This window comes from Marmota monax, unplaced genomic scaffold (genome assembly GCF_021218885.2).
Source record: "Marmota monax isolate L192 unplaced genomic scaffold, Marmota_monax_Labrador192_F-V1.1 WCK01_AAM20220418_F8-fsc00068, whole genome shotgun sequence".
Classification (NCBI taxonomy): domain Eukaryota; kingdom Metazoa; phylum Chordata; class Mammalia; order Rodentia; family Sciuridae; genus Marmota; species Marmota monax.
This window is the reverse complement of record NW_026692352.1, coordinates 5606062-5633886: the sequence shown is the minus strand read 5'-3', so window position 1 is coordinate 5633886 and position 27825 is coordinate 5606062. Positions and strand designations below refer to the sequence as shown.

General features: G+C 51.6%; 1 protein-coding gene across 1 annotated transcript in view; it reads left to right on the top strand.

Annotated features, from left to right (window-relative positions):
• Positions 1–1645: 1645 nt before the first annotated feature.
• Arrb1 (arrestin beta 1) overlaps positions 1646–27825 on the top strand; it is a 95400-nt gene continuing 69220 nt past the window's right edge. The window contains exon 1 of the mRNA XM_046441992.2: positions 1646–1795. Coding sequence (XP_046297948.1) covers positions 1776–1795 — 20 coding nt within the window. The 5' untranslated portion in view covers positions 1646–1775. The remainder of the gene's footprint in view (positions 1796–27825) is intronic.

The window sequence follows — 27825 nt, the reverse complement described above, 5'->3', positions numbered from 1 at the left end:
TTGCTCCTCTCCCAGAAGCCCTGTAGGAACAGCAGGTGGCTTCCTCTCCTTCTCCTCTGGGGTAGGGATGGAGCCCAGAGGTTAAGAAGGGACACAATCAGGTTCTGGGCTTTAATCCATTTTCTTCTGGCTCCTAATGTTGCCCAGACATGGACCACCCTGCCAGCCCATCAGCCTCTACTCCCCAACATCTGGACATAATTATAGTAATTATACTGGGATATCATTACCAACTCTATCTAAACTGTATAAACAATACATTCTATATAAACAGCATAGGTGACTGCTTTTGAGCATAATTACAAGAGATGTTTGCAGACCCACAATTGCATCTTAGTAAAAGATAGCTTCTCTTCCTCCCATTAATACTACAATATTAGGGACCTATCAGGGTGAATTAGCCAAATTCCAGGGGTGAGGGATGAGAAAGACCTCCCACTACCGGCACAGCAAGAAGGGACCTCCGGCAAAGCTGAGTCCCTCAAAGAGCCAAAAGAAAAATGGATTAAGGCCCAGAACCCTACAGCCCCTTCTCCTCTGGACTCCACCCTCACTCCTACTGGAGAAGGAGAGAAAGCTCTCTCTGCTGTTCCTGCAGGGGTCAGGGATCTTGAGAGGAGCCAGGATTTCCAAAGACCAAGAAAACTGCAGAGAGGGGTGGGCTAACCTCTGCTGGCAGCTGCTGTATGCGAGTCCCAGCTGAGACCCACAAACTCAAGCGAGTCCAAGCGAGACCTTTCCACCTATCAACAAGTCAGTGGGCTGAAATCACTTTACAGGTATGGAAATCGGTTCTAAGAGGGCTGGTATCCAGGGTCCCAGTAGCAGGCCGTGGAGCTGGGCCTTGGCGCTTTCCATGATGTGACCCTGCCAAGCCACACGCACAGGCCGGCAACAGACCAGCTCTTTGCCCCCTTGCTTATCTCCTTCTCACAGCTTCCTCTTTCTGGCTGCCACCGACTGTCCCTGCTGGCCTCCGGTACCCCTCCACCCCCACCAATTCCCTAACGTCAGCGCAGTCTGCGGCCCCTCCACCTCCTCTTCCTGTCCCTGTTGGGTGGTTAAGTGTTATCTCTCTAGAAGGGCGGGGGTGGGGATGGGGAGGGTGGAGCGTGGGGCGAAGGCCTTGCTAGGCATCCGGAGACTCCCACTGTCCCAGCGCAGGGGTGCCGCCGGGAGCTCGGCAGCTCAGCCTCAATTCCCGGACCCCCGGCTTCCACCCACCCGAACACACAAAGGCTGCCCAGGCGTGCACGGGAGAACGCGCTCGCACCCACGGCGGTGCGCACACACACGCACAACTGCACAAAGACGTGTACACCCTCCCATCCACACAAATACACTCCTGACAGGCCCGCGCACAGCCGTGCATCCGCACCTACACACTGGCGTGCGCACACGTCCCCCTCGGTGTGAGAGAGGGGCACGAACTCGGGTAGACCCCCGCCCCCAACAGAGAGCTCTCGGCCTGGAGGCTTCCCACCGGCTCCCTGGGCTCTGCTGGGAGGCGCGCGCACACGCAGACACGCACACAGAGACAGGCACACGCGCGCACACCCGCACGGCTCCACGCCCCTGGCCGCTGCCCGGGAGCTGTGCTGCGCGGCTGGCGGCGGGCGGGCGGGGACCCGGGGCGGGGGCGGCGGCGGCGGCAGGGAGAGCGAAGGAGGCGGAGCGGGGAGCCCGGAGCGGGCTGGCCAGCGCTCCTCCTGCCGGCCGGGGATTTTCCAGACTGGGCGCTGACGCCGCGGACCTCCCTGCGGCCACCGCGGACCATGGGCGACAAAGGGACTCGGTGAGTGCGGGCGGCCACCCGGCCCCGCGCGCGTGGGGGCGAGCTAGGCGAGAGCATGGGCGGAGGTTGCAGCCTGCGTTCGCGGTCACCCGAGGACCTGGTACCCGGCTGTCCACCGCAGGTCTCCTGTGTGGTCGCTGGCAGAAGCTGGGGGGCGGGGGTACTTAGAGGCCAAAGACAGGGCCACCCCATCTGGCTTGTGGCCGCTGACCAGAGACTCACACAGACTCACTGACACCCAGCACTGGCCGGCAGACGCAGAGACTCCTGGGGCAGGCTGACACACAAAACACATGCTCATATGGACACACAGACACACTCATGATAGCACACACACTGACAGCCACTGACACACACTCTTCACATACAGTGACAGGATGTCACACACACTCCCTGGCACACATTTGCCTGCTGACACATTCCTACTGACAGCCCTGTTGGCATACGCAGGTCACACTGCAACACACACCAACTCTAACACACCCTCATGATGGCATACACATGTGCTGCACACTGATGCACACATACACTGTCACTTGGACTCTGTAACATTCCGGCTGGCATGCACACATTGTCACCCTCACATGACACTGACATGACATGAGGCTGGCATATGTCTCACCATCACAGAGGAAGGCCAGTGCTGACCCCCACAGAGGCACATCAGACTGATGTCTGCTGGGACTAAGCACCCAACAGGAGGGAGCTGCCAGACCTGGGGCTACTGACACCCTTATACCAGTACCCAGATGACAGGAGTGGAGGCAGCCCCTCTAGAGTCTGGGAAGGCAGGTTCCCATCCACTCTGGTTCCTTTCCCTGTGACCTCCTGGGGGTTGGGGGGGTGTTGGCAAGGGGCTATTTTAAGAACGGAGAGGGGGGGGGTTCCTGTGTCTTAGGGCCTGCTCTGAAAGTCACAGAAAGGGATAGATGTGCCTCTGAAATGGGAAACTGGGACAAAAGAGGCAGGGGGCTGGGCAGGGCAGCCTCTGGGGTCAGCCCTTCTGAAGGAGACAGCTTGGCTGACCTCCTGCACTGTCACCCTCCCCACCCCTGGAAGTCCCTCAAGCAGCCTCTCCTGCGCTCCTCTGCTCATCCTTTCTGCACCTGCTCTTTTTTGTTACTTTCTTTCTTTACCCTATTCTATTCTCCTGTCCCATTTCTCCCTTCCATCTTTCTATCTCCCCCTCCTTGCTTCCAACATTTATTTATTGAGCTCCTGCTGTGTACTAGGTGTAGTGTGGGGGATCAAATTCGCGCCTCCCCTGAAAGAACAACAGACCAAAGAGAAACCGCCCACTGTGGTCATCACATTTTGAGGCCCCGACAAAGTGATTCCTCACCCACTGCCGCCTGATACTCAAAGGTCCTCCGGAGATTATTCCCATTTTCTAGGTGAGGAAACTGAGGCTCAGAGGTAACTTAGACTCTTACTGTTGAGAAACTGCTTCTCAGCCATCCTCTTCCAGTAGGTTCATTTTCTTCTTCCTGTTTTCCCAAAGAGGAACCAGAGGGTTAAAGAGGTCACCTGACTTGTTTAAGGTCAAGAGGGGGTTGGAGGCAGGGCAGAGGCCAGAGCCCACTTGGTTCCTGTCTCTGTGGCTCTCCTTTGGGTACTGTCAAGCCCTTCAAGGGCCCCAAGTGTGTGGGTGGGGCAAGGTGCCCGCTCTGTGCTGGAGGCTCAGCCTTGGGGAGACTGCAGAAGATCATGAGGTGTCTGCATTCACCTTGACAGTTAGTCCCCATTGCAGCCACTGGCCAGCACCGCGATCCAGGTCTCTGTCTTAGCAGGAGGGTGTGTGACTCCCTTCTCCAACACGTCAGTGTCCCCCAGAACCAAGACCCCCCTGGCCTGTGAGGTCAGGTTCTTTCCCTGCAGGGCACAGCAGGCAGCCTGAGCCATTGCTCTTCTCCTTTGTTCTGTGCTGCTTGGCAATCAGGGTGACTCAGCCCCTCTTGGGCCTCTCTCTGCTGCTCTGTGACTTGGGGAGAAGTGTCATTGCTCCCCTGCTGGCATGAGTTGTCAGCAGGATGAGGACATCATGTGCTGCCAGGCACCTGTTGGAGACCCTGTCTCTGGGGTCAGGGCTTTTTCCTTGACTCCCCCTGCTCTGCCTCAAACTCACTGTTGGACCTTGGGGATGTTGGGCAATTGCCTTTCTCTTCTGACCTTAGTTTTTCCATCTGTAAATGGGAACTATCAATATTGACATTTTCCATGGTTCTTCCTGTGTTTACTGAATTCGCTGGGCATGGGAGGAGGTGCTGCCTATAGCCTAGAGACAGGTCTGACTAACTATCCCGCTGGTGGCTCTGCATGCCCTCCTCAGCCTCCCTAGCAGCCCCATGAGGTCTCCCTCTCCCTTTCCAGACAGGTTCTATATAATTGGGAAGAGAAAGGCAATCTCACTAATGGACCATGTCTTGTTCTGAAGCCACGAGATTCTACTTGATTAATTGAAAGAGGAAACTGCAAATATCCAATACACTAAGCATCAGGCGTCATGACATCTATCTCTCCATCTGGGGGTCCAGAAATCAATGAGTCCACTCTGTTTCTATCCCTTACTAATTTCTAATGACAACATCATGGATAGAAACATCATGCATCATCTTACTGGATTCTCCCCATGATCTAGAGTAAAGCAGGTGATTATAATGCAGGGTGACATGTGCTTTGAAAGGCCTGGGGAGGAGTCCCCAATCCAGTCCTGGGCCGGGGGCATGGGAAGGAGCTGGCATTGGAGTTCCTGAGTGTCATCTGGAAGGATAAGGAGGCCACGGGTGCAGGACTGGTGACATCTTGCCTGACCAAAGGTGCAGAATGCGCAGAGGCTTAGAGGCATGAAGCACTGCGAAAGGCCTAGGAGTGGGTTGGGGATGAAGGGTGAGCCTTAGGGGGTGAATGAGGACAGTCTGCCAGCCTGGGAATGGCAAGAGACAAGATTTTTCTCTTGAAGACTTTGGTGATTCAGGCAGGGGTGTGTGGGGTGGGGTGGGCTGGAGCTGATTTTCCTTTCAGAGAAGTGCCTCTGGCAGTGGCCAAGAGTGTAGATGGGAGGCAGGGAGGCCCATAGGGGGTTCCCTGAGAACTAAGGCTTTGAACTCAGAACTACAGCTCTAGAGAGGATGGAGGGGAGAAATAGAGTACCAATGAGGAAGTAGAGTCTGTCGGACTTGCTGGTTTGTTGGACCTTCTTGCTGAGTGACTGGTATGTGCTAGAATTATGTGCACCATCTTATTGGATTCTCCCCATGATCTAGAAATGTAGGGATTGTTGCTCTCTTTATGCAGTTAAGGAAATGGACTAGGAGAGAGTAAGTAATTTGTCTACTGCCATGTAGCCAGCAAGCATCTGAGCCAAGGCCTGCCCACAAAGCCCTTTTGGCTACTTTCTAGTTCCACTCAGAGCAAGGGGAGTTTGTTTGGCTCATAGTTGCCTCCCCAGCAGTGCCTTGCCTCAAGTATCCCTTTTGGGTCTTACTGTTCTTACTAATTTCTAATGACAACATCATGGATCAAATTTAGACAACAGGAGGGACTTCCTGAGAGTCAATGGGGTGGAATAGAATTTCCTTTCCTGCTGATGTTTATGAATTATTTTTTCTAGGAGAGGAGGGTGGTTGTGATGGGAAAGTGTAATCACCAGCTCTCCGTGAACCTTGGCTGTCATTTCTCTTGGTGGTTAAGCCCTGTGTGACCTATCTTGGCTGGGACATGGGGAAGTCCTGTGGCTTTGGCCAGGACTGCTCCTGGGACTGCTGGACATGGTAATTGCGAGCTGGCCCACTGTCTCTGAATCCAGACTGACCTCTGGGCTTCCGATGTCTCCAGCTGCTCTCTCCCTTCCACGTGTGGGCCTCCTCACCTGGGGCTGAGGCTTCTCATTGGCATGGGCACAGGGGTCCTGAGTTGTCGGCTGCCAACTCCAGGTCTTTTGGTACCTCAAGCTGTGGCAATGGAAGAACAAGATACTGGGAGTCAGCACACCCCAAAGGGCTGCCAAGCCATCTACTGCTACCAGAGCGGCTGTGCATCTAGCTGAGCCCCGTGGAGGGTGCACATGCAGCAGTGTGACAAGGGAGCAGGACTGCTGGCCACAGGCTGGCAGTGAGGAAGGTGTAGGGAGGCCTCTGCATAGATGGGACCTGGATCCTGGTGGGAAGCAGGAATTTGGAAGTCTTGAGAGTAGAGTCGTGGGCCGTTACCTTGGGGAGTTTGGATAACAGTGTGTGGCGAGGCGGAGAGGATGCTCAGGGTCAGCGGGGCCGTGGAAAGAGTCAGGATACAGAGCAGCTGGGTCCTAGGGCCCAAGAGACTGGGAAGGACCCACAGAGGTGGGGCTGCAGCAAGACCCCATGCTTAGCCAGAAGGCAGTGGAAGGTGACCTGGGATTTGGGTGGAGTGGGGAAGCACAGTCGAGCCACGGAGGCAGAGGGAAAAGTGTCGGACCCTGCTTTCCCACATGCCTCGAGTATGCCCTGGGCTGGGAGTCAGAGGGGGCTGTGGTCATGGGGCCCGGGTGGCCCTATCCACCCGGCCCCTCTGCCTTGTGTCCAAAGGCAGAAGATCATTGCCCTGCACTATCCTTTCAGAACCAGGCTGCGGGGTGGAGGAGCCTGGGTGGAGTATGAGCTGGCCTCAGGGGAGACATGTATTGTGCTGGCTCTTGAAAGGAGGGTCCTCTGACTCAGGCTGGGGCCCTTGGGGAGGCTTCCTAGAGCAGGTGACCTTAGATGGGTGCCAGAGCATGAGGAAGGTTTGGGCAGGGGCAGAGTGTTCTGGACAGAAGGAAGAGCCTCTGCCAAGGTGCAGACACTGAGAGAGTGAGGTGCCAGGCCGCAGAGGAGGTGGCAGCCCTGGCCAGCAAGCCTTGGGTACTGGAACAGTCAGGGGTCATGGTACTTTTTCCTTCATTCATACCTTATGTGTCTTCATTACTCCATTGGCGTGCTTTATTATTATTATTGTTGTTGTTGTTGTTTTGGTACAAGGGATTGAACTCAGGGGCACTTGAACACTGAGCCGCATCCCTAGCCCTTTCTTTTTTTTATCTAGACACAGGTCTCGCTGAGTTGCTTGGGGCCTTGCTAATGCTGAAACTGGCTTTGATCTCCGATCCTCCTGCCTCAGCCTCCCCAGCCGCTGTGCCACCACACCCGGCAGTGTGCTCCTTTTGGTTCATGGTTATCCACGGACTGGATAATGGGCCAACAAACAGGTTCCTGTTGATAGGAATGTCTCGCAGAGGCTTGTTGAACTGGACCAAATTTTTTTCATCCCTTCTTGCTTCTGCTCTCAGCCCAGAGGCTCCATAAGTGGTGAAGTGACTCTTTCCCATTGGAGAATCCCCAGTGTGAAAGGGATGCTTCCCACATTGGACTGGAGGCTCAAGGGAGGGGGTCATGCTTCTCCATCAGACTGGAGGCCTTTGAAGGGAGGATGTCTCCCCATCAGGTGGAGGACTCCTCAGGGTGGGACCTTGGCTCTTGGGATTAAACTAGGTGTAATCTAAGTGGTTTCCAGGTGCCCTCCCCCACGTGCAGGATAGGTCCTGTCCCAGAGGTGGCGGGGGTGGGGTGGGGTGGAGGATGGGTTGGGGGTAGCAGGACAGGGTGGCTGCTTTGAGAGGGGAACAAAGGCCTCTCTTGTCCCTGCTCCCTCTCCCCCTCCCTCACCGAGGGACCTTGGCTGGGTCATCTCTCTGGAGACGGGCTCCTCCTTCCTGGGACTGGCCCCATCTTCGTTCCTACTTCAGAGGAACTGCTTGTTCCTGCCCAGGAGTCCTGATGCCAGATGAGGCCCCCCAGAGGCCTGAGGGACTATACCTCACAAGTCCCTGGGGCTCCTGTGACTGAGGTCACCATGGTGATGGAGCAACTTTCCCTCTGCCTAGGGCTTGGGCCAGGCCTGGCTGAGACCACCATGGAGCTTGGGTCTCCTGCATAAGAAGGGTCTGACCACTGAATTTCAAGAGCCTTCAGCAAGAGGAGTGCTGTGACTTTGTGTCAGGCCCACAGGAGGCAGGACTCTTTCAATGTCTGAACCATTCAGGGCTGGGTGAGGCAGGATCTCCCTTTCATGCTGGCCCTGGGCCTCAGGAACCACAACCAGTCCTTTTGATTCTTTTGCAGCTTTGCCCCGGCTCCTTGCCATCAATGGGCATGGAGTTTTGGCAAAGAGCCAAGGGAGAGGTGAGGAGTAGGTGACTGGAATATACCATCCCTGGAGGGTCCCAGTGTTTGCTGTACTGCTTACTCATTGCTGTGTGACTTTGAGTGTGCTATTCACTCATTCTGGGCCCTGGTGTCTCTATGGGAAGTCAAATCAGACAGCGTGTGTGAGGCCTTCTCTTGTGTTCTGTCATGGGGTTAGGGAATGACCTGTCTTCCAGGGGCCAAAGATGGAGGATTGGGCAACTCAGTCTTCTGCTACAGACCTGTGGGTAGGACTGAAACTGGCAGGGAGCCAGGTCCTAGGTTGGGCTGGTGGTGGGTACTGAGGGCCAGGAATGAGTCACCTTCTGCTTGAAAGTGTTGTCATCTCTCTCATGGGATCAGATCCTTTTTTAATTTTAAAATATTTATTTTTTAGTTGGACACAATATCTTTATTTATTTATTTATTTTTATGTGGTGCTGAGGATCGAACCCAGGGCCTTGCACATGCTAGGTGAGCGCTCTACCACTGAGCCACAACCCCAGCCCAGGATCAGATCCTTTTTCACCTGCTGTTTCTACCTCTCTGGTCACATTTCCTGACTCCTCCAGGGACACCATCTGCATCTGCAGTAACTGGCAGGTCCTCAAAGATCATTTGACTTTGCTCAGGCTGTTCCTTCCTTATGGACACCCTTCCCTTTCTTCCCTTCAAGGTTCTGCTCAGGATCATTTTCTTCAGGAAACATTCTGTGAGTCTCCAGGTTGCTCAGGGGCCCTCAGTGATCTGATTACCATAGATTAGAAGCTGATTAGCTTAGTGGTTAGGCTCTGGGAAGAACCAGATTTCCTGGTTTCAAATCTCAGCTCTGTCCTCAGCTGGGTGACTTCAGCCAACTTTTTAACCCTTTCTGTGCTATATCTCCCTCATCTGTAAACCAGGGTAAGAGGTTGTCTTGAGGATTAAATGAGTTAAATGGGTCTAGCTCAGAGAGTCCCTGGCACAAGCTTTAGTGCTATAGGAGTGTTAGCTCTAGGACATCCTCTTCCTGGGTCTGCTTCCATCACCAGGCTGAGCTCCCCCAGGGAGGGACCCTGGCTGATTCCCAAGGCATGTCCTCATACTGGGGATCAGGGATGGACCCAGAGTGCCTTGATACTGAGCTACATCCCCAGGTCTTTTTATTTTGAGACAGGATCTCAGTAAATTGCCCAGGCTAGCCTTGGACTTGGGATCCTCCTGCCTCAGCTTCCTGAGTAGCTAGGATTATAGGCATGCACCACCACACTCAGCTTGGCCTCAAAGGATCCAAAATACTCAGCATTATCCTATATCATTGTAGGTCCTTGGTACCCAGTGGGTGACTGTCACTCGAGAAGATCTCCGACTAGAAGAGGGTCTTGGGGAGTTCCCAGAGAGGATGGGAGACCTCAACTCAGGACAAATGAGGGTCTTTGACATATGTGATGGAAAAGAATGTCAGCACGTGTCAATAGAGGCACAGAAACTTATTTAGGAAAGCAAAGCATATCACCATCAGGTGGAGGACTCCTCAGGGTGGGACCTTGTCTCTTGGGATTAAAGTAGGTGTCAGTCTAAGTGGTTTCCAGGCACCCTCCCCCATGTGCCATGGGAGAATGTGGGCCATCCCAAGAGTGAGAGATGCATTTTGGGAGGTCCCAGCTTCTAAAAGAAAGTTAAGGAGGGGTGAGTATGGGAAGGTTTGTGGGGGAGGACATCCGTCTGATTAGTTGGAGATGGTTTGTGGTAGCTCGGTCATTCTCAGGATCCTTAGGCTGATCAGTAAATAGTGCTAACGAGTCTCCTAAATTATAGGTATCTCTCTTAAGGTAATGATCATAAGTAGGTTATGGTAACTTTAAGATTTACAGATTTCCCGGAAATCTGGGAGTGACAAGCCCAGAGAAGAGATGGGCTTGGGGAGTAACAGGCCTGAAAAGGTATGCAGAATCTCAGACTATATTTCCTGCTCCTACCTATTTCTCCTATCCTACCTTGACTTGACTCATACAACTCCCTTCCCGGGCTTCAAGGCTTTGATAGCATGTGTCATTCCAGGAAGTCCTAACTGATCTCCAAGTGCTTTTTGGTGGCCTTTTCCCCATCTTCTCTCTTGCACACACTTGTCCCTAAGTCCCTCACTGGATCTTGATTATTTGCATACCTGTGATATCCTTATATGAGGTCAAGAATTCTTGAAGGGCACCCAGCCTGCGTCTGCTTGTCCCTATCCGCTGTGTAGGCCTGGCCTGGCCCTGAGCTCCATAAATATTTGTTCAGACAAGGAAGCTGGATATAAGTGTTTCACTGGGAGAAGATCTACTTGGGGGGTGGGCAATGTGGTTCGTGGAAATGATGGGACATTATTGTTAGTTTCAAAATATCGCAGAGTAGCCCAGAGACCCAGGGTTTAGATGAGTCTTTTTAGCTCAGAGGGCAGAGGTCACTAGATGATTGGCTTTCCCTTACTGGGAGACAGTGTTTTCTGACCACCAGAGCTTCCTGGCAGGAGGATTTGTGGCTCCTTCCAGCCTCTGGGCTTTTGCGCCTATTGCTGCCCTGTGCGAGTGCTGTCCTAGTGTCTCCCTGGGTTCAAATCTTCCTTCCCATAAGCACCCCAGAATGGAGACAGGCTCTGCTGGCCCCCTCAGGGTGGGCTCCGTTCATCATCCCATCTTGGACATTTACTGAGCCTTTCTGGCTCTGGGTAGTAGCACGGAAGAGTTGGGAGTCCCCTCTTTAGGGTGGACGTCTAGGTCTGGCTATAGTATCCCCGGTGTGGTTTGACCTGGCCTGAGCAAGGAGCATGGCTTCCACCTACCTGCCGTGATCAAGGAGCTCTTTATGCAGCTGGAGAGCCCTCCCTTGGCGGGCAGAGCCCAGAGCTCCCCATCGACTGCCCACTGGGCAAGTGCTCAGAACCCACCTCATTACTAAGGACAGAATTCTGGGCACTGGATCCAGAAGGCTGTGGTTATAATCAGCTAATTAAACCACCCAAGTATTGCTCCTTGGCCCAGAGGAGTGGAGGGAAGGCGGAGGCTGGGAGAAGTGCGAGGGGAAGATGAGAGCTGGCCGGCTGTGGGCAGAGCTAGGAAACAGAAGGGAAGTGGGGAGAGAGGCTGGGGGACAGGGGGACAGATGCAGGGAGTGTGCCATGTGGGGAGATCACCTAGGTGACATGGGAGCCAGGGACCCCACTTCTTCACTAATTCCAGGGCAAACCTCTTCTCCTCTTTGGGCCTCAATTTCTCCATGTGTCAGGCAGGAAATAGAAGAGGCTTCAGTCTGGAAGGTCTCTCAGGCCTCTCCTCATTCAGTGAGGAGGGGAGAGGCCTAATCAGCAAGCTGTCCTCCAGAGATGCTAGGGCCTCTGCCAGCCCTGCCTCTGGGAGGGCGAAGGTCGCGGCAGTTGTGTGGGGGAGGGTGTGAGGGAGGGGCTGCTCCCACCTGAGGCTCAGTGCTGTAGGTTGATCCCAAGGGAAGACTTGCTGGAGGCCTGCGGCCTCCTTGGCACATCCTGCCCTCAGGCCGTGGTCCTACCCAGTCCCTGCCCTGTAGTAGGGACTGTCCCCTACTACAGTTTGGTTCTCAAACTGGTGTTCTCAGGGAGGGACTGTTTAAAGCTCGGGCTCCCTCTCTTGGGCTCAGCAGTGTTTTTATTTTTTTATCTGTAGGAATTTCCCAAGTAGCGTCCCCAGTGTACCTAGGGGAGGAACTCCCTCAGAGGCAGAGCCCCCAGGTTTGGAGTATGGATTTTAGGGTCTGACAGATAGGGCTTTGCTGTCCAGCTGTAGCTCCGTGACCTTGGCCAAGGGTTTTAGACTCTCTGTGCCTCAGTTTTCTCATTTGGGAAATGGGTGTAATAATGCCACCCACCTCCTGGGATAGCTGTGGGCAGAGGGTAAAGGCACATAAGAAGTCATTGTTTTCTCAGACTCGGGCAGAGCTCAGCTTTTGTCTTCTCTTCCCTCCCTCCTCCTCCCTCCCTTCCGCCTCTCCCCAGCCTGTCAGGACTGCACACAGCTGGGTGCCCAGGAGAGGGGGCCGCAGAGGCCAGAGGACAAGCTCACAGGATGGCAGGAAAGGGAAGTGAGATTGCCCAGGGCGAGCGCTAGCAGAGTGGTGTGGTGCTGCCGGCCCCTCCTCTCCGCCCCTCACCCAGAGCAGGTTTCCTAGGAGGAAGCGGGGAGAGACAGAAAGCTGGAAGCGGTTGTGGAGGGAGGGCCCTTGGCATCCCAGCTCCGGGGGCCTCTCTCCCTCGGTGCTGTCCCTGGGTGCAGAGCCCAGAGGCTGGTTTCCTGCCAGGGAAGCCAGCCGGCCACTGTTTCACACACTCAGAAAACAACATCCCTTCCTGGTTCCCAGCCCCTAGCAGGAGGTGCCTGCCACAGAGGACTGCGGAGTCTGGGGGAGAGGTGGCAGAGGAGGGGAAGGAGGCCTCCTCTCCCTTCCCCTCCCCCTGCCTCTCCTGCCACTGAGCAAGCACTGGGCTCTGACTTGCAGGGGCCTCCCGACACCCAGGAAGCTGGTTACATAAGTCAGCATGGCTCTCTGATCCCATCCTCCATTCCCCCCCCCCAGAGGGGCCACACAGGAGGAGGCAGGCGCTGCCACGATCAGAATGCCCAGGCCCAGCGGGTCACCGTGTCTGTCCCCATCCTGGAGTGGTGGTCCTGCTGCCTGCACCGTTTGGGGAGGAAGCCGAGCGTGCTGCCTCAGCGCGAGCCACTGGGGTTGGCTCGGAGCACTCTCTCCTCCCACACTCCTGGGAGTTGAGCTGCAAAGGGGAGAAGCCTCATTAGAGGAAACACAGTCCTGAGATAATTTGCCTACAAACTGCCCCCAGAGAGGAGCTGGCCTCTCAGTAGCCTGGGGAACAAATAGCCAGCATTTTTCAGTTTGTTTCAATGATTCCACAAACATTTCTCCAGCTCTGGCTGTGTAACTGGCAGGGCCCAGACTTCCACTACAGGCATGTCCCTGAAGTGGCCGGGCCCACCACGGTGGCTGGTGAGAAAGCAACTTAAGGATCAGTTCTTCGTGTCTCCCACCTAATCCTAGGCCCTTTCCTTAGGTTACGGTCCTGGCCTTCCGGGGACCTTTGTGATGGAAGGTTGTCTCCCTGGGCCTCTGGGGCAGGAGTCTCCAGGTTGGTTTAAATCCTTCCTGTTAGGCCACCCTGCCCACAAGAGGTTCCTGAGAACAAAGGTTTCTCTGAGTACCTGCCACATCCCAGGCCCTGTGCTGGACACTTGAAATACTGAAATATGAAGAGGAAACAGAGCCTTGGCCCTCGGGGTGCTCTGATGTTTTGGAGGAGAAGAAGTTAGAGGCCCCCATCATGCCGTCAGGCAAGGGGTAAGGAGGATCCATTTGTACCTGGGACAGAGCAACCCAGGGTTAAGGATCCGAAGCTCTTCAGCAGAGCAGTCTATGGAAGGTGCATCTGATGGGAGCCAGAGGTGAGGCTTGTCTTGGAGACATTTCTGTGATGCTAGGCTTCCTCAAAGACTGTGCCAGGCGCAGGGTCATGCCCTGGCTTCCTTGCTGTCAGTAGGAGTGTCTTGGGAATGCAGACTGCTTGAAGACAAAAAAAAAGAATCTGGGGTAAAAAGTGAAAGTTCTTCTCAGTGGCTTCACAAACTTGTGTGTGTGTGTGTGTGTGTGTTTGAGTGAACTTGGCAGGGAGGGCTCTCTATCACTGAGTTACACCCCAGTCTGTCCTTCCTTCCTTTTCTTTCTACTTTGAGACAAGGTCTTCCTCAGTTCCTCAGGCTGTCCTCAAACTTGGGATCCTCTTACCTCAGCATCCCAAGGCGTGGGATTGCAGGAGTATGCCACCATGCCCTCCAGGTGTATCAGGACTCACCCTGATAAAACCTATCATTGGAAACCAGATCTGCTTGGGTCCACCCTGTGGCAGGCAGGGAGAGTGAGCCCCCGCGGAGCAGACTGATGGCTGTTCACAGGGAAGCCAATGGACATGAAATGTTGGAGAATCGAGTTTTAGGAGAAACAGTTCCGGTTTGGGGCCATGGCCTGATCTCTACAGCTTGGAGGGCTGCCTTTGTGGGGACATTGAGCACCGTGGGGCAGCGGGCTAAGGTTCTCACATCCCCCTACTAGTTTTTCAACATCTGGGGAGAATGTTTTCCCCCTTTCTCTTTAGTATCTTTTTTTTTTCTTTTTTTTTTTTTTTTTGTACCAGGGACTGAACCCCGGGGTGCTTAACCACTGAGCCACACCCCAGCCCTTTTTAGTATCTATGCTAATGAAAGTGCCCTGCACTTTAGCAGAGCTCATCAAATAGGTCCTTAGGTCTATCTAGGCCCAGAGAAGTGTAAGAAACCTGGAGGCATTTAAAAACTCAACAAAGAGATTTTTTTTTTTTTTGCAACAGATTTTTAAAATATCCTAAAAATGACAAAGAGGATGACATGTCAAAATCAAGTGGTTAATATGAACGTTGTCGCTCCTCACATGTTGAGCGCTGCTTTTTCCACAGCAGCCATTCAGTAGGCAAGCTTGATATGAGCCAGCCATCTCGGATGTTCACCATCTTGCAGAGTAAACGTTAGCGTAGAAAGAACTTTCAGAAGACCATGATGGGGCTGCCGGTGAGCCTTGGCCAAGACACAGACAGATAGGGCTTCTTCTACCTCCAGCGTCCATTTGAGTATAGCACTGGGAGAGGGGTGCTCTGGGCTCCATCCCTCAGAAGAGAAACCCAATCCCTCCAGTAGCCCCAGCTCCAAACTGAAGGGTGAGGACCCTTCCACACCTTTCTGCTTCCCGAGAGGTCAGCTTCTGACCTGGATTGGTACAGTGGTCTTCTCCTTACCCCTTGCTCAGTCCAAACTCTGAGTCATCCTCTTACTCTGAAATGTACACCTGACCATGTCCCTTCCAGCTTAAAAACCAATCCGTTACTTCCCATCCCCTACAGGACAGTCCACATATGTTACGTGGCCCTGGAGGCCCTGCTGCATCTGTCCCTAACTTCCTTCCCAATTCTCTGCATTACACAGCCAGCCTTGTGGCTGCACTGACATGCCTGCATATTTCTCAGCAGTCATTGTACTTTCCACACTTTTGTGCCTTTGTTCAAGTCAGTCTCTTTGCCTGGAATGTTCTTCCACCTCTGACTGGTGAAATCTTCCTTACATTTTAAGTTTGAATTTAAAGATGTCTCAAACAGTTCAGGGAGCCGTCACACTGGGCTCCAGGCAGAGACCCTTCCCTTGGCTCCATGTTCCCTCCTAAGTCTAATGGATACCCTCCTTCTGCTCCCCCAGTACCTTGCAGGCTTCCCTGATGCCACTTTGTACTGTTGGTGGCTGACCTGTCACTTTCCTCTATCCTAATGATAGAGTTTGGCACAGTGTGGGGGCCAGAATTAGGGGTAGAGGGAGTGAATCTGGGAAGATTTTTCTAGAGGAAGTGAGCCCTGAGCTGCTGACCCAAAGGAGAAGCGCTCTTTCCCTCTTCTCACTTCCTCCCTAGTCCTGGTGCTGAAAGAAAACAGAGAAAACTGACTTTAAAAAGGGAAATGTGTATATTTTGAATTGAGGGGGTGAGCTCCCGAGATGATTAAGTAAGGCATGGCGTCTCCCCCTGCCCCCTCCTTCCTTCATGCACTTCCTGAACACCTAGGACGCGAAGATGTGGGCTACAGAAACGAATTGTGTAAAGCTTGTCTGAATGTGTTCCCATCACCTTAAGGTTCTCGCGCTGGACTCGAGTCTTTCTTTTATCTGTCTCACTGGATATAAGTTCAAGTCCCGACATGCCACTTGTAGCTCTGTGACTCCTGGCATATTTCTGAGCCTAAGTTTCTTATGCATATCATAGAGGTGAATAATATACTAGGGATCAAACCCAGGGGCACTTTACCACTGAGCTATACTCCAGTCTTTATTTATTTATTTTTATTTTGAGGCAGGATTTCATTAAGTTTTTGGGGGGTCTTGCTGAGGCTGGCCTCCAACTTGCAATCTTCCTGCCTCAGCCACCTGAGTCACTAGGATTACAGGTGTGCCACCACACCAGCTTTCAGAAGCTTCTTGAGGGCAGCAACCATGTCCAGTTCATCAGTGCCTAGCCCAGGACCAGGCACACAGTGCATTAGGGTGGTCAACCATTTCAGTCTACCTGGGACTGCCCCTGTTCTGCATTTTAGAAAGCCCTCAGCATAGTTCTGGACAAAATGGGACTGGGTACATTTTGCATAAAGGTCTATGGAATAAGTATATTGATGAATTAATCATTAGTGCAGGACAGAGGTGGACTTGGACAAACAAGAGCAAGTACTGGGTGCTCACTTGTGTGTGAAGGGAGACTTGTGACACAGGAGATGGCAGAAGTGTCTGGAAGGCCCAGGAGGTGGACAGTGGGAAATGGGAAGCACTTGACAGGGTGTGGATAAGACCCAAGGCCCAGCCTGAGTCTGTAAGGTTGCTGCTCTGAAACAGGCTTCAGACTCCCAAGGTCCACCGCTCCTCAGACACATGCAGAGAAGGCAGTGATTGATTTCCGCTTTTCCGAGAAGGCCCTTAATGAGCCCCCAGATGCTCCTCTGCCTCAGTAACTGAAGGCGGCTCACTAGCTGACCCACTGTGTTTCAGCAGGTCGGCCCAGGTCCTCTTTTGAATTGTCCGCTTTGGGCTGAGAGGAGCCTGGGCTGGACGAGGAGAGCAGGAGTGCAGGTCCAGGCTCAGAAACCGAGTGAGCCTCAGTTTCCCTGCCTGTCCCACAGGGATACAGCCTTCCCCTGGGTTTCTGTGAGATGTCACTTGTGGAAAGCCCATCGGTCTGTTCGGTATATAGTAGTGCACAGCAAGAGTCATTCGTTTTCACCTCTTGTAACATGGGGACAATAGAACTTGCCCTGCATACCTGCCAGGGCTGTGGTGTGGGCAGCTGGGATGTGGGATGTGGGAACACTTTGCTAAAATGCGTCACACCCTACAAATATGTGGGGGTGGGGTATAGTAGGGCTGCTCCTGCCAGCCCGGGTTCCAGGCCTGGGAGCAGGTTGGGAGAGGTGGGCTGCCGACCCTGCCAGCCCAGGTGTGGAAGGATCTTCTTGGGGAGGGACTCCAGGATCACAGAGAAATCCAGCGGTGCTGCCCATCTGAGAAGCAGACGCTGTGGGCAGGTCCTGGACTCCTCGGAGCTCCGCTGCTCCTGAAGCCTCCACAAGAGACAGACTGGACCACTGCTGGGAGGGTGGAGTAGCAGCGGGACTCAGTGACAAGAAGAAGGATTGCCCTCTGTCCTGGAGCCTCTTCTGTCTGTTGGGCTGGGGGCAGGGCCTTTGTGAAGGCGGGTTGTGCTCAGATCGCCTCTGGGCCCTTCCTCCAGCCCCGAGGCGGACTCACCGGACTCACCACGCGGCCACTGCACCTTCAGCTCCAGGCCTTCACGTTCTGCAGCCCTCCAGAGGCTTGGCCATGCATCCGCGAGCTCAGGGTTCTTAGGAAATGTGCAAAAGGAAGACCTTTTTGTATTCTTTTAATTTTTAGAAGTGGGGTTTCCAGACTCAGTAAGCTTTGAGCCCATCCGCTGGGCTCAGGCGCCGGGTAGTTCTTGGTATGTCCTCCGGGGGCTCTCACCCCACATCGGGGACCTGGTCCTGGGTGAGAGTTCTCTCTCCCTGCTGAGGCAAGACCTGAAAGGCATCTGGGGAGCCACTCCTGGGCCAGGCTGAGCAGGTAGCATCTGTTTGCTGTGCAAATGAGGGACTGGAAAGGTCTCTCTGGCCCCACTCTTCCTCATCTGCAAAATGGATGTAATACCTACCTGGGAAGGCAGAACTAATGACCCACAAGTGGAGCTGCCTGGTGTGGCCCTGGCTTATCTTGGGAGTTGAGGAGTGCTGGTAGGCTGGATGGAGATGGCTCAGGACGCTGGTGGTGGGCCCTGGGATACAGGCTGGGGCAGGGGTGTGGGTGGTGTCAGACGCACTAAGAGGGTGAAAGCATCTATAAACTGTGCGGTACAGCTGGCTTGGGAAGGGTCTGTTGGAACCTCAATGGGACCTTCTGTAGGGGTGGGTAGACATCTGGACGGGCCTTCCCTGCTCCTGGTCTGGTTGAATGAAGAGTCTGACTTGTTTTGTGTGCGAAGAAGCTCAGCCTGAAAGCTAAGCTGCTTTCCTGCTCAGGAAGAGAGCCAGGCCAGAGGGTGTGCCGCATCCTCTGCTGTCATCATCGGGGAAGGGTATTTTAATGGCAGGGTCAGTTTGCCTCCTGTCCTTCTCCAACATCAATGCTCCCTTCAGGGAGGGGACGGAGGTGGAGACTGGGGTGGGGCAACTGAAGAAGGAGCAGGGGCCTGGGTACCAGGCTAATTATCAAATCCTACTTGTAATGCTGTTATTTTGTTTTCTTTGTTTGTTTTGGTACCAGGGATTGAACCCAGGGGCACTTAACCACTGAGCCACATCCCCAGCCCTTTTTATTTTTTACTTTGAGACAGGGTCTCACTGAGTTGCTGAAGCTGGCCTTGGACTTGAAATCCTCCTGCCTTACCCTTGGAGTCAGTGGGATTACAGGTGTGCACCACCATACCCTGCTGCTTGTCATGTCTGTGACCAGGAGACAGTTATAGAATCTTTCTGAACCTCAATTTTCTCATCATTAAAATGGGATCATAATATCTTTTCCTCACCCTCATAGGGTTGTGGTTAAGCTTAAATGAGATAACATAGAGCTTAATACAGCACCTGGCACTTGGTAGGTGCTCAATAAATGCTGATTGTGCCTCTTACCTGCTTCATGACTTTGATCAGCCTCTGTCTTGCAGTCTACCCATCTGTCTGTCCTTCTCCAACATCTGTCTGTGCCTTGCCTTGGCTGTGGGCTCTCTGAGGTAAGGGCTGGGTTTTGTTCATCCATAAGGGCCTTCCCCTAGCTGAGTACAGAGCCTTTAAGACAGCTGGGATTGGTTGGCAAGAAGCCAAATGAACCCTGGGAAAGGAGCATTCCGTTTTAGCTAGGGCCTTGCTTACCACATACTCCCTGTGTGCTCCTGCCAGAGGACTACTGTGTGGACTTCCTGTGGCCACTGTGACTCCCACTTGGCTCTTCTCAGAGCCCTTAGCAGCCCCTGTAGTCACATCACTATTTGGTGAGCTAGCAGCATCTGCTTCTCCCCACTGGAATGCAAGTGCCTCAGGAGCTGTGTCACCAGTGTTCCAGTGCCTGGCACCCGGGGCACGCAGACGTGTGCAGAACACATGGCCGTCTCTGTTTTTCCTTCTCTGAAGTCAGGCCTGTTCTCCCTTCCAGCACAGCCACTTTCTGGTAGTGGCAAATCCCCTACCTCTTTCAGCTCCACTTCCCTTGTGTCTAGAACAGGAGAAAGAGCAGAACCAGACGAATCCAACATTCAGCCAGGCCTGGAACTAGTAATACTGTAATGTCAGCTGCTGTTTTTCCAAATGTACTCCAAGGGTCCCTCCAGTTCTGACCTTCCGTGCTCTCTCTGCCTTTGGCTGGGAGGAGACAGGGGAGAACATTCCATTCCGAACAGACCCTCTCTCCAGGCCTCACAATGGATTCGGGGCTCTGTACAAATTGTTTATGTTTCCCGGCAGAATTTATTACCCAGCCTGGCCTTCTGCAATTAATTACCCAGCCAAGCAAATAACTTGTCCAAGGGAGGCTGGGCTTGGCATAAACATTTACATACAGCTGGGGGCCAGCCCAGGGGCTGGGCTGTCCCAGCAGATTTTGAAATGGAGGGAAAGAGGATTAGGGTGGAGTAGGGCGGACAGCTTTCCTTCCACTAGCAGGACTCCTCAGCCTTCCCAGGGGCTGTGCTTATGCTTTCTCTTTCAATCTTTGAGAATGCACAAAATAGAGTCCCTGTTGGCAGCTGGGGAGGCTCAGGGAGGTTAAGCCCCTTCTCCAAGGCTGCCCAGCTTGCAGGGGTGGCAGGATGTGAGACTTCACCCAGCAGCTATGTAGGTGAGTGGACTAGAAGAAATAGTCTAGAAATTCAGAAATGGAGAGAGATTCTTCTTTCTTTCATTCAACCTGTATTTGTTAGGCTCCTGTCACATGGGATTGGAGGAGGCAGTGGTGACTCTTTGTGACCATTTGTCCCTTACACAGAATGCCAGAAACTCACCCAAGATGGTCCCATTAGCAGACAGAAGGGGGTGGCCTGGGACCAAGTAGTCAGAGCCACTTCATATACAGAGGGAAGGCTTAAGCAGTCTTCAACAGCAGGGGCTCTGTGAGGTCAGCCATTCCTCCTTCCCAGGACCCAGAATTCTACTATCCTTCATCCGAAATGCTTGGGAACCAATTGAAAATGAATTTCAAAGTGAAAATGAAAGTGTTTCCAATTTCACAGTCTGGAATTTTGGCATATACATAAAGAGCTACCTTGTGACAGGGACCCAAGTCTAACAATGAAATGCGTTTATGTTTACTCTATGCCTTGTGCACATAGCCTGAGGGCAGTCTGTACTATACTTTTAGTGTACTTCTGTTTTTTTTTATTTTATTTTTAGGTGGATATAATATCCTCATCTTACTTTTATGTGGTGCTGAGATTCGAACCCAGTGCCTCGCATGTGCAAGGCGAGCACTCTACCACTTGAGCCACAACCCCAGCCGGTGTACCTTTGTTTTGACTGTGACCCATCCCATGAAGCCAGGAGTGGAATTTTCCACTTGTGGCATCCCATCGATGCTCAAAAAGTTTTGGACAATTGATTTGTGATCCCAATAGCTCAGAGGCTGAGGCAGGAGAATAGAAAGTTCAAGGCCAGCCTCAGCAATTCAGCAAGGCCCTAGGCAACTTAGCAAGACCCTGTCTCAAAATAAAAACAAATAAATAAGTAATATAAGGCTGGGGATGTAGCTCAGTGGTCAAGTGTCCCAGGTTCAATTCCCAGTAACCCTCACCCCTAAAAGTGTTTTAGATATTGGAGCACTTTGGATTTTAGATTTTCAGATTGTGGGGGGGTGCTTAGCCTGTGTCCTTGAGCTCTGCTTTTGGGAAGAGATGGCTCAAAGCACTTGGTTTGAGTTTTCACAGCAGGAAGGGATAGTGGGGACACCTGAAAAAATGTTTTTCTTGGTGCACTTATGATTAAGAGGCAGTCACTGATACCGCGCCAAACCACTCCCACGCCCCTCCTCCTTCAGAGCCCTGAGTTCTGCTTTCTGACAGCTTCCAGCCCAGCCATTCCGGCTCAGCAGCCTTGCCCTGCAGACCTCTGGAGCCCTCTGCTGGGGACCATCTTCCCTCCTTGCAGAGAGGAAAACTTGAGACCCACCAGGAAAGGAGCTGGGCCTGCCCCTGGCCCTGCATTCTGGAGCCCTTAGCTGGTCAGGATCCCCTTCAAGGGGGGTGGGACCATAGCCTTTGGCCTCTCTGGCTTCAGGCTCTGGTGGAGTCTGGGGCTCAGCTTGAGACGTCCATGCCAGGCGGTCAGTGCCCTGTCAGAGCCTGGCATGTGATAGGTGAGGCCCAGAAAAGGTGCAACTCATGGGCTGGGAGAACGCTGGTAGGAGGCCACATGGGAAAGGGTCCTGTAGTTTGGGAGGCAGGAGGTTTGGGTCCAAGTTACCATCTAACCACATATGAACCCAGCGTTGTCTTCTGGGGATGGAACAGAACAACAGTTCTCGCAGGTTTGGGGTGAGGAGGGACAGGCAGCATTTGACTATTCACTAGTGGCCAAAATCTGGGAACAAGTTGCTTTAAATGTCCGTCGCAAATTGTGGTATATCAGTGCCACAAAATATTATTCAGCTGTAAAAAGAAATCAACTATTAACTCAGCTATAAAGAGAATGAACCCTGAAAATATGAGGCTAAGCAAGAAGCCAGACACAAGGCCACACATTATATGGAAAAGTTTATCCCAGCAATTCAGGAGGCTGAGGCAGGAGGATGGAAAGTTCAAGGAAAGGCTCAGTAACTTAGTGAGGCCCTAAGCAACTTAGTGAGACCCTGTCTCAAAATAAAAATAAAAAGGGCTGGGGATGTAGCTCAGTGGTTAAATCTCTCTGGGTTCAATCCCTGGTGCCAATAAAAGATATGTGAAACAATTTGTGTGAAATATCTAGAATAGATAAATCCATAGAGACTTAAAACAAAAACTGGTGGTCACCAGGGGTGAGGGACAGGAAAGAGTGGGGAGAATGGGCAAGGAATATTCTTTTGGAGGAATATTTGGAAATGTGTTGGAACTAGATAGAGGAAGTAGTTCACCAACCTTGTGAAGGTAGTGAAGGTATTAAATATTGCTGAGTTTTTTTTAACTTTAAATGGTTAATTAATTGTATATTATGTAAACTTCAATAAATCTCCTTCGTGTGTGTGTGTGTGTGTATTTGTGTTGTTGTTGTTGTTGTGGATTGAACCCAGGGCCTCAGGCATGCTAGGCAAGCACTCTACCACTGAGCTGCATCCCTAGCCTCAACAAATTACTTCCTAAAATTAGTAGTAATAATAATAATAATGGCAGTATTGAGCTAAGACATGGGTGTTACTGTTGGAGAAAGCGTGATGTGGGCTGTGGCAGGCTAAAGGTGGGATCAGTTTGACAGAGAGGTTAAGACTGAGGTTCTCAACCTTTCTTAGTCTGTTTTCTATTACTGTCACGTATACCCAAGGCTATATACTTTATAAAGAAAAGAGGATCACAATTCTGGAGGTTTAAAGGCATGACAGTAGCATGATCTAGGCTCTGGTGAAGGCCTCGTGGTGGATAGTGTTGTGGCGGGAGTGTGTGAGTGAGATCACATGGTGAGACAGGAAGCCAGAAAGTATTTCTGGGGTCTGGCTTGCATTACTTATTTATTTGTTTGTTTATTTATTTCATCGCTGGGCATTGCAGCCAGGGTCTCATGGCTACTGGGCAAGTGCTTTATCACTGAGCTATATTCCCAGCCCATTTTCTTTTGTTTTGAGACAGGGTCTTGCTAAATTGCTGGGGCTGGCCTCAAACTTATGATCCTCTTGTCTCAGCCTCCTGAGTTGCTATGATCACAGGTACAGGCTATTGTGCCTGCAAGGCTTGCTTTTTTATGACAATTCTCTCTTTCAAGAATGAAGTAATGATCCCAGGAGAATTACCTTAATCCTGTCTGAGGGCATAACTGCCTCCCACCAGGCTCCTCTCCTCCTCCTCCTCCTCCTCCTCCTCCTTCTTCTTCTTTCTTCTTTCTTCTTCTTTCTTCTTTCTTCTTCTTGCCTCATGCATGTGAGCATGGGCTCTACCACTGAGCATCAGCCTTAGCCAGCCCCACCTCCTGAAGTCCCATGCCCTCTCACAGGACCACACTGGGGACCAAGTTTCCAGTCTGTGAAACCCTGGGGGACATTCCAAGCCATAGGAGTTCTAGAACAAGATGCGAAGGTTCAAAGCTACGAGGCGGTGGGCAGCCTATTTATCCTCTGTTTTAGTTTCCCCATCTATAAAATGGGAATAATGAAAGTGTTAATTCTGGGAATTTTAATCTTTTATCATGGAAATTGTAAGACTTTCACAAGGATCACACACGTCCATATTTGTAAAGCGTTTGGCACAAAGTCGAAACTACATTAAATACTTTATTATCAGTCATTCATATTTTGATTTACTTGTTCATTTACTGAGCCCGGCCCTGGCGGGCTCCTGGGGACACAGCTGCGTGCGTGACTCAGTGCCTGCTCTCAGGCGCTCCCTCACATCCTGTGGAGGAGTCAGCCCTGCCACCCTCGCCCCCTCACGGCACCTGCAACTTCAGCTGTTAATGAACATGTCGGTCATCTCCTTCCAGAGCTGTGGAGCAGGCCTCCCCAGGTGGGCAGGCTCTCTTATGGCCTTTGAAAATGTACTGGGCTTGGGCTGGTTCCCTAGGCTAGAGGAGACCTGTTCCCTGTCACCAGGGAGGACAGGCCGACTGAGCTCTGACGTCCTTCTCAGCATTTGCTAACCCCAGACCTTGGAGTGTCACAGGCCCGAGTTGGGCCTTTGCTGTAGATGTGGGATAGGCAGGATTGGACCACAGTGCCCTGGGGCTTGAGGTCCAGAAGGGCTCATAGAGGTCCCTAGAGGTCCCAAAACGTGCAGAGATGTGCCTGAGAGTGCTGTGGAAGGTAACACAAGCCTGGTGGGGGTCGGCCTTTGGTGGCCTCGGTCCATACCTGTCTTTAGCGTGGGCTGTGGAGTTCACTAGCCTATTTGTGGGGGTGGGTCTGTGCTGTCATGCTTGTTGAGATTTAACTTATAAGAAGTGTTCTGCCCTTTGGGGACTGGCATTCTAGGTGTCCAGGATAGGAATTAGGGTGGTAGTGGAGGGGGTTCCTGCCTGATTGTCTGCCTTGGAGAACTGCCTTCTGCCTTCCTTGGGAGAGGCCATTCCTTGTTGTCCCCACTTCTTACCTCACAGGTCCCCCTCCTGCAGTCATTCAGTCTCAGAGTGTGACCTCAGCTCTCCTGGATAAAAAGAAAATCTGATTCTGGCTGCTGCCCCTGCCCCTCTGCCAACCCCTCCCTGGTTCTGTGTTTACACCTGGCTGGTGGCTAGTCTCAGTCACCACCGTGAACCCACCCACAACTGTGACACCCACCCAACACACACAGTCACCTGTGGCCACGAGTTCCCTCCCATTCACTTCCAGCAAGGACTTCCTCCGCTTGGTGCCCACATCCCCTGCCCAGCTCTGCCCAGTTCTCCTCCCCTTCCTCCATTGCCCCCCTCTCGCTCCCCATGCACCTGGGGCCTTCTGTCCGATACTGTCCCAGAGACCGTCCTTGGCTGGGGGATTCAGAAGCATCATTGTAGGAGGGAGTTCACTCTCCCTGCGCCTTCTAAAAACAGCTACATCATGAGAGGAGAGACACGGCAATCCTCCCCTGTGGTCTCAGGAGGGGACAAAATGAGCAAAGGCACTGCAGGAGGGGAATGGTCCTGCGGAGGCCCTCTGGTTCCCAGAGCACCCAGGTCTTCTCCCCACCCCTGCCCTTCCCTCAGGCCTCGGGAGCTGGGTGCCACAGTTAGAGAGGCTTCCTGTGGTAGTATGTTGGTTTACTCATCCCTCGGTTCACTCATGGCCTTTGCTAATAGCTCCTTGGTACCCGGTGCTGTTCTGAGCTCAGGGGACACAGTGAGGCAGACCTCATCTCCACCTGGGGGCTGATAAGGGCAGCTACATGGGCTCAGGACACAGTACAGTCCAAGGGCCATTCATTCAGTCCCTCAGCAAATGCTCACTGAGCGCCTGCTATGTGTCGGGCCCTGATCTGGCGCTGGGGCGTCAGGCCAGCCATGAGCAAGCAGCGGGTCCTCCTCCTGGAGCTAGTGCCTGGTCTCCTGCAGCGGACACAGCCCCAGTGCTGAGGTGTGTGGAGAAGAACTAACGTAGATCTTTCAGAAGTTTCCTAACCACAGCAGCAGCAGAAACCCTTCCCAGCAGGGCACAGGAGAGGATAGCCTCATCCATAATCTCATCATTTAGAAAGAACATTTAAAACAATTTGTAGTGTTTGTCTTTGCTCTTTGTGTGATTTTGTGTGTATACACCTGAATTTCAAGCACAATTGTGTGTGTGTGTGTGTATGTGTGTGTGTGTTTTGCAGTGCTTAGGATTGAACCCAGGGGTGCTCTGCCACTGAGCCACATCCCCATCCCCAGGCCTTTTTATTTTTTTATTTTGAGATAAGATTTTGCTAAGTTGCTGGGTGCTGGCCTTCAAACTTGCAATCGTGCCCCGCAAGTCACAGGGATTGTAAGAAGCATGCCACTGCACCCTGCTCCAGCCCAATGTGCCCTGCCCAAGCTCAGCTGTGACTAAACTCTTTATAAGATTTTAAATGCTGCTTTTCTTTTTCAACATTTTCCATGCTGTTGATTCATAGCATCTACGCATACCCCACTGTCCCACACGTGTGTATGTGTGTGTATGTATGTATGTATATATACACATATTTATTTATTTTTATCTTTTTTTATTTTTTTCAGTACTGGGGATTGAACCCAGGACCTCATGCATGCTGGGCAAGCACTCTGTCATTGAGCTGCATCCCCAGCCCAGCAACCATATTTGTTAGCGACTGCTTGGAGTCCCTCTTGTGGATGCTCCAGTTTATTTTATCCTCCCCTTATTTGGCTTACATTATTTCCAGGTTTCTTGTTTTTGTAAATGATGCTGAAGTGATTCATCTTGCAGCTATTCAATCACTTCCTAAAGGTAAGGCCCTGGAAGCAACAGGGGCCTGGGCATGGTTTTTGCCCCCTCTCCGGCCGCCGGCACATCTTTCTGCTTCTTTCCTGCTCAGCAGCTTCCCCTTCTTGCCCCTGAGGGGAGAGGAAGTTTCCTCTAGGTAAATCTCAGTGTAAGTTGTTCTATATCTTTTGCTATATAACCAATCACCCCAAAACTTAGTAGCTCAAAATGACAGCTTTCATTTCATTATTCGTCATAGTTTCTGAGGGTCAGGAATTTGGAAAGAGCTCAGATGGGCAATTCTGGCTCAGGTCTCTCATACAGTTTCATATGGCACAGATACTGAAGCAGCTAGGTGCTTGGAACACCTGTTGATGATATTTCTGGAATCAACCCCCCACCCCACTCTGCACCATTGCTAGCTCCCTAATCTGGACCATCTTTATCAGCTAGATGAATAATATTGGCTTAAACATACAGCACTCCTTATTGGCTTGATATTGTTCCTATTTCTTTACATACATGAAGTTTTCATTTAATCCCTACAATAATCCAAGGAGGTAGGTTCTGTTGTGATATTAATTTTACAGAAGAGAAAACTGAAGTTCTGAGATAACCCGTATCTAATAAATGGCAGATCCAGGACTTGTTGTTGTTTTTTTAATAATTTATTTTTAAATTTTAATTTGTTATATGTGACAACAGAATGCATATTACACATATAGAGCACAATATTTCATATCTCTGATTATACACAAAGTAGAGTCACACCATTCGTGTCTTCATACATGTACTTAGGGTAATGATGTCCATCTCATTCACTGTCTTTCCTATCTCCATGCCCCCTCCCTTTCCCTAATCCTCCCATGCGCCCCCCCCCCCCCCAACTCTATTATGAATCAGCCTCCTTAAATCAGAGAAAACATTTGGCATTTGGTTTTTGGGATTGGCTAACTTCACTTAGCATTATCTTCTCCAGCTCCATCCATTTACCTGCAAATGCCATGATTTTATTCTCTTTTACTGCTGAATAATATTCCATTGCATATATATACCACATTTTCTTTATCCATTCACCTACTGAAGGGTATCTAGGTTGATTCCACAGTTTAGCTATTGTGAATTGTGCTGATATAAGCATTGATGTGGCTGTGTCCCTGTAGTATGCTGTTTTTAAGTCCTTTGGGTATAGACCGAGGAGTGGGATAGCTGGGTCAAATGGTGGTTCCATTCCAAGTTTTCCAAGGATTCTCCATACTGTTTGCATATTGGCTGTGCCAATTTGCAGTCCCACCAGCAATATATGAGTATGCTTTTTTCTCCACATCCTTGCCAACACTTATTTTTGTTTGTGTTCTTTTTTTTTTATTGTTGGTTGTTCAAAACATTACATAGTTCTTGATATATCATCTTTCACACTTTGCTTCAAGTGGGTTATGAACTCCCATTTTTAGCCCATATACAGATTGCAGAATCACATCAATTACACATCCATTGATTTACATATTGCCATACTAGTGACTGTCATGTTCTGCTACCTTTCCTATCCTCTACTATCCCCCCTCCCCTCCCCTCCCCTCTTCTCTCTCTACCCCCTCTACTGACCTTCATTTCTCCCCCTTGTATTATTTTTCCCTTTCCCCTCATTTCCTCTTGTATGTTCTTTTGTATA